The sequence below is a fragment of the Trichechus manatus genome, unplaced genomic scaffold, assembly GCF_000243295.1.
Source record: "Trichechus manatus latirostris isolate Lorelei unplaced genomic scaffold, TriManLat1.0 scaffold00010, whole genome shotgun sequence".
Classification (NCBI taxonomy): Eukaryota; Metazoa; Chordata; class Mammalia; order Sirenia; family Trichechidae; genus Trichechus; species Trichechus manatus.
Genome location: NW_004443946.1, coordinates 29,904,759 through 29,910,134, shown reverse-complemented (window position 1 = coordinate 29,910,134; position 5,376 = coordinate 29,904,759). Strand labels below are relative to the sequence as shown.

Here is a 5,376-nt window from a genome sequence, read left to right as displayed (position 1 = left end):
CAATTTTCATGAAATAAAATGAAGCAGGCCTGATAATTTGAAAAATCAGTTGAAATACCCCAACTAGAGCTGCAACCAACATATCTGCCCTGCAATAAGCAATTACGATGAGCAGTAGTTTTTTAATAGAAAAGAAATCACGGCCTTTCCCAGCCTTTTGGGTCCATATGGTCTGAAATCACGGCACGTGAGAAAGTACTTTGAAAACTGCGCTATGCTCTACAAAGAGAGATCACTATTATTAAATGCTGCCCCCGCCTTCTTTGATCAAACCCAGAAAAACCTCTCACCTGTCTGGCCTCTCCAGCACCTCCCCCTCCCTGCCCCCAACGGCAGCTGTGCGCAGCCAGTAGACTTTTCCTTGAAGGTCTCCGGGTGCTCATAGCTTCTTTAGACGTTCAGCCAAAATTTTTACAGTGCGGCTGGAGCAGGGGAGAGCTCACCCTGAATGCATTTAGCTCCGTGGTTGAAGCTCGGGTTCCTACACCAGGGCACAAAAACAATTAAATCGAAAAGGCAGTTTCTGGAAAACAGCTAATTTTGCAGGTGTTTCGGCATCCGTGGTGGCAAAGAGTAATACGTCCATACCGGGAGAAATGGTTTCATCGCAGATGAAATGAGTAATTCCGTATATGAAATTAACAGCGAAAGTCCTGAAACAGGACATTTAAATTCCTTGCCTCAGGTGGGGAGGGGTGGGGTGGGGAGCGGGGGTCGGAAACGATGCTTGTGGCTCTTAAATGCGTTTTTACTTTGGAAAGCCGGGCGGTGATGAGAAAGGTCAGCGTCTGTTTAATTTCCACCCCCAGCCCTGGGCTTCCAGCTTTAGCTCGCAGGGCCTCAGCTGTTGTACTCACACGACGAGGGGGAAGGGAGGGCGGAGGCGCGGAGGGGCAGGCTAGGAGGAATCTGGGCAGCCAGCCGCGCATGCGCCTTTCCCGAGCAACAAGTGTGCTCCACAGAGGAAGTGTAAAGGGGGGGGCCACTGGTGCAGAGCATGGCGGTGACGTCAGCGCTCCGCCCGGGCGGCATCCCGCGCGGCCAAGCCGGGGACAGCGGGAGCCGCAGCCCGAGCGGGAGCGCCGCGACGCGCCTCCGGAACGTAGAGTAACAATCACAATCCCACATTCCGGGCGAGCGCGAGCGGGAAGGGATGCGACCCGGGCCGAGGCACCGCACGAGCGCCCTGCAGCCAATGTGAGCGCCGCCAGCCGCGCGGCCCGGGCGCCGGCCAGGCCTGGGGCGGCGGGAGCCTGCGTGCGTGCACTCCTCTCGTGCGTCCTGGAAGCAGTGGCCGCGGCGGGTCCCTACAGCCGTGCAAACCCAGCCGCCGCCAGCGGATCGGCCGACGCTGCGGAGGGGAGAAGCTCCTCTCTCGGCTGCCGCCACCCCCTCCCTCCCCCGGCCCACCGGGAAAGCAGCGGCTTCAGCAAGATTGGACACGGGCACCGGGTGGCACTGAGCCCTCTAGCCCTCGCCCCAGGGAGCCTGGCTGGGAGAGGACGCAGCTCGTAGGGGGTCCCCCAGGGCAAGAGAAAAGAGACAGCCCTTTTCGAGCTTCCACGCACCAACCGCTTCGGGGAGGGGGCCCCAGAGGCAACGGCGGCCGGACACCCTCGCCCCCTCCCCCCGGGCCGGAGCTTCCAGCCTGGGTCCCCGGCACCAGGAAGAAGGCGCTTGAGCTCCTCTCCCTAGCAAGACAGCCGCAGTAGGAGGTGGGGGCGAGGAGCGGGCTGAACCCGTTCGCCGGCCGGGAGGCTGAGCCCCCGCGGAGAGGCGCTGCGCCGGCGTTGGAGACTCGCGCTCCTTCCAGCCCCTGGGGCAGAACTTTCTCGTCCCCCTCCTCCCTCCCCCGCAGCCGGACTCCCTCCCCAACCGACCAGTCCTCCCGGAGGAGAAGGCGTTGCGGAGACTGCCCCGGCAGGGGCCTACCTTCCCCAGGGCTGGCATCATGTCGGCGGCGCAGGTGTCCTCGTCCCGGAGACAGTCTTGCTACCTGTGCGACCTGCCCCGCATGCCCTGGGCTATGATCTGGGACTTCTCGGAGCCCGTATGCCGCGGTTGCGTCAACTACGAGGGCGCTGATCGCATCGAGTTCGTGATCGAGACCGCGCGCCAACTAAAGCGGGCGCACGGCTGCTTCCAAGACGGCCGCTCCCCGGGGCCTCCGCCGCCCGTCGGGGTCAAGACGGTGGCCTTGTCGGCTAAGGAGGCGGCGGCGGCCGCCGCAGCAGCAGCGGCCGCGGCGCAGCAGCAGCAACAGCAGCAGCAACAACAGCAGCAGCAGCAACAGCTTAACCACGTCGACGGTTCCAGCAAGGCTGCGGTGCTGGCGGCCCCGTCCGGCCTGGAGCGCTATGGCCTGAGTGCAGCCGCCGCCGCCGCTGCCGCTGCCGCGGAACAGCGCAGCCGCTTCGAGTACCCACCACCGCCGGTGAGCCTGGGAAGCAGCAGCCACGCCGCGCGGCTGCCCAACGGCCTGGGGGGCCCCAACGGCTTCCCCAAGCCGACCCCGGAGGAGGGGCCCCCGGAGCTTAACCGCCAGAGTCCCAACTCGTCCTCGGCGGCGGTGGCTTCTCGCCGCGGGACGCACGGTGGGCTAGTGACGGGGCTGCCCAACCCGGGGGGTGGCGGAGGGCCCCAGCTCACCGTGCCCCCCAATTTGTTGCCGCAGACGCTGCTTAACGGACCTGCCAGTGCTGCTGTGCTGCCCCCACCGCCGCCCCACGGGCTGGGCAGCCGTGGGCCCCCGACGCCCGCGCCCCCAGGGGCTCCCGGGGGTCCTGCTTGCCTTGGGGGCGCCCCGGGCGTGTCGGCTGCGTCGTCTTCAGCGTCGTCTTCGACCTCGTCGTCGGTGGCCGAGGTGGGCGTGGGTGCCGGTGGCAAAAGGCCTGGCTCGGTGTCGAGCACGGACCAGGAGCGCGAGCTAAAGGAGAAGCAGCGCAACGCTGAGGCCCTGGCCGAGCTGAGCGAGAGCCTGCGCAACCGCGCGGAGGAGTGGGCCAACAAGCCCAAGATGGTCCGCGACACGCTGCTCACTTTGGCTGGCTGCACGCCTTACGAGGTGCGTTTCAAGAAGGACCACTCTCTGCTGGGCCGCGTCTTCGCCTTCGACGCCGTCTCTAAGCCCGGTATGGACTACGAGCTGAAGCTGTTCATTGAGTACCCCACGGGCTCGGGCAACGTGTACTCCAGCGCGTCTGGTGTGGCCAAGCAGATGTACCAGGACTGCATGAAGGACTTCGGCCGAGGACTCTCCTCTGGCTTCAAGTACCTGGAGTACGAGAAGAAGCACGGCTCCGGGGACTGGCGCTTGCTAGGGGACCTGCTGCCCGAAGCTGTGCGCTTCTTCAAGGAGGGCGTGCCCGGCGCCGACATGCTGCCCCAGCCCTACCTGGACGCCAGCTGCCCCATGCTGCCCACGGCGCTGGTGAGTCTAAGCCGCGCCCCCAGCGCACCGCCCGGAACCGGGGCCCTGCCGCCTGCTGCCCCCTCGGGCCGGGGCGCAGCCGCCAGCCTGCGCAAGAGGAAGGCGTCCCCCGAGCCTCCGGACTCGGCCGAGAGTGCTCTGAAGCTAGGCGAGGAGCAACAGAGGCAGCAGTGGATGGCAAACCAGAGCGAGGCGCTGAAGCTCACCATGTCGGCCGGGGGCTTTGCGGCGCCGGGGCACGCGGCCGGTGGGCCGCCCCCGCCTCTGGGACCCCATTCCAATCGGACCACCCCCCCAGAGTCAGCCCCCCAGAACGGCCCGTCACCCATGGCCGCCCTCATGTCGGTAGCAGACACTCTGGGCACGGCGCACTCGCCCAAGGATGGCACTTCCGTACACTCCACTACCGCGTCCGCGCGGCGCAACAGCAGCAGCCCGGTGTCACCGGCCTCCGTGCCCGGGCAGCGCCGCTTGGCATCACGTAACGGGGACCTGAATTTACAGGTGGCTCCCCCGCCGCCTAGCGCCCACCCGGGCATGGACCAAGTGCACCCCCAAAACATTCCGGATTCCCCCATGGCCAACAGCGGGCCCCTCTGCTGTACCATTTGTCACGAACGTTTGGAGGACACGCATTTCGTTCAGTGCCCATCCGTCCCCAGCCACAAATTCTGCTTCCCTTGCTCTAGAGAGAGTATCAAGGCCCAGGGGGCTACCGGCGAGGTGTACTGCCCCAGCGGAGAGAAATGCCCCCTAGTTGGGTCGAATGTACCTTGGGCTTTCATGCAGGGCGAAATCGCGACTATCTTAGCCGGGGATGTTAAAGTGAAAAAGGAGAGAGACCCTTGAACTACAGGACAGCCACCTCCTTTGCCCTAGACCAGCTCTTCTCCAGTCCAGAGGGCCCCTTCCCTATCCATCTCCAACCCTCCCTCCCCCACCCTCCCAGATGTAGAATTGTGAATATAACAAACTGCAAAAAGTTAGTCTTATGTATAGACATTATTTTCGTCGTATGTTTCTATATTTTGAAACAAAGGTATGTAACTTCTTCATTTGAAGGATAAGCTGGTTTGTGTTAAGCAGTATAATATTGGTTGGGTCATTTGCATCATACTCGTTAGCATTTATTTGGTGGCAGAGTGTTTGCCTAGGTACAGAATCAATAGCCCTTAGCAACGACTGCTGCTGGTGTGTATTTTTCTGAATGTTGTGCACTCTCTGAAAGGAAAAATCACATACACACAAAAGAAAAGGACTGTTTCTCCCCAAGGCCAGTGTTGCTGCCTAAAAAAAAAAAAAAAAGAAAAAAGAAAAAAAATGATGCTATAAAAATGGTGAAAGCTTCTTTCTAAGCAGCCCCAGTGTTGAGTATTTCGTTTTGTTTTGTTTTGTTTTGTTTTCTGTTTTGTTGGCAAAATGGTGAGGGGAGTGTTGGGGGGGGACAGGGTGTTTTTTGTTGAAAGTTTGTGAGGGAAATGTTTTGGTTTGTTTCTACTGATCTGAATGTGTTGGATCTTTCACGTGTTGTTTTGTTTTTGCTTTATTGATGCACGGATGCTTTTGAACAGTAGAGCGAAATGCTAGACATGGAGAATCTGCTCTGTTTGTCCTTTATACATTTCTGTAGTTAACAGAACACTGTAATGTGCCTTGGAGCTTAGTAACTTGTAATAAATTCAATTGATATTAATTCTGCCCTGAGTCAGCAAGTTTGTCTTTCTAGGACTAAGACCACAGAGCTCCAACAGAGGGGCACCCTCCCCGGCTCCAGCAGAGAGCACAAATGCCAGTGTCTTCAAAAGCCTTCTGAGGTGGCATCTGTAGAAGGCCCTGTGCTGTCTGACTGCCCTTCCCCCTCGGTATCAGGCTGTTCACATTCACCTCTTGGGGAAGGTGACAGTTGCTGACTAAGCGATTTCTGTTTACTCTTCAGCATCTCTCCC

At 60.3% G+C, this 5,376-nt stretch overlaps 1 protein-coding gene across 1 annotated transcript; it reads left to right on the top strand.

Moving 5' to 3' along the window:
- Positions 1-1,951: 1,951 nt before the first annotated feature.
- IRF2BPL (interferon regulatory factor 2 binding protein like) lies at positions 1,952-5,123 on the top strand. The gene has a single exon (XM_004371067.1). The coding sequence runs from the start codon at positions 1,952-1,954 to the stop codon at positions 4,277-4,279; it is 2,328 nt and encodes a 775-aa protein (XP_004371124.1). The 3' UTR covers positions 4,280-5,123.
- The last annotated feature ends 253 nt before the right edge of the window (positions 5,124-5,376 follow it).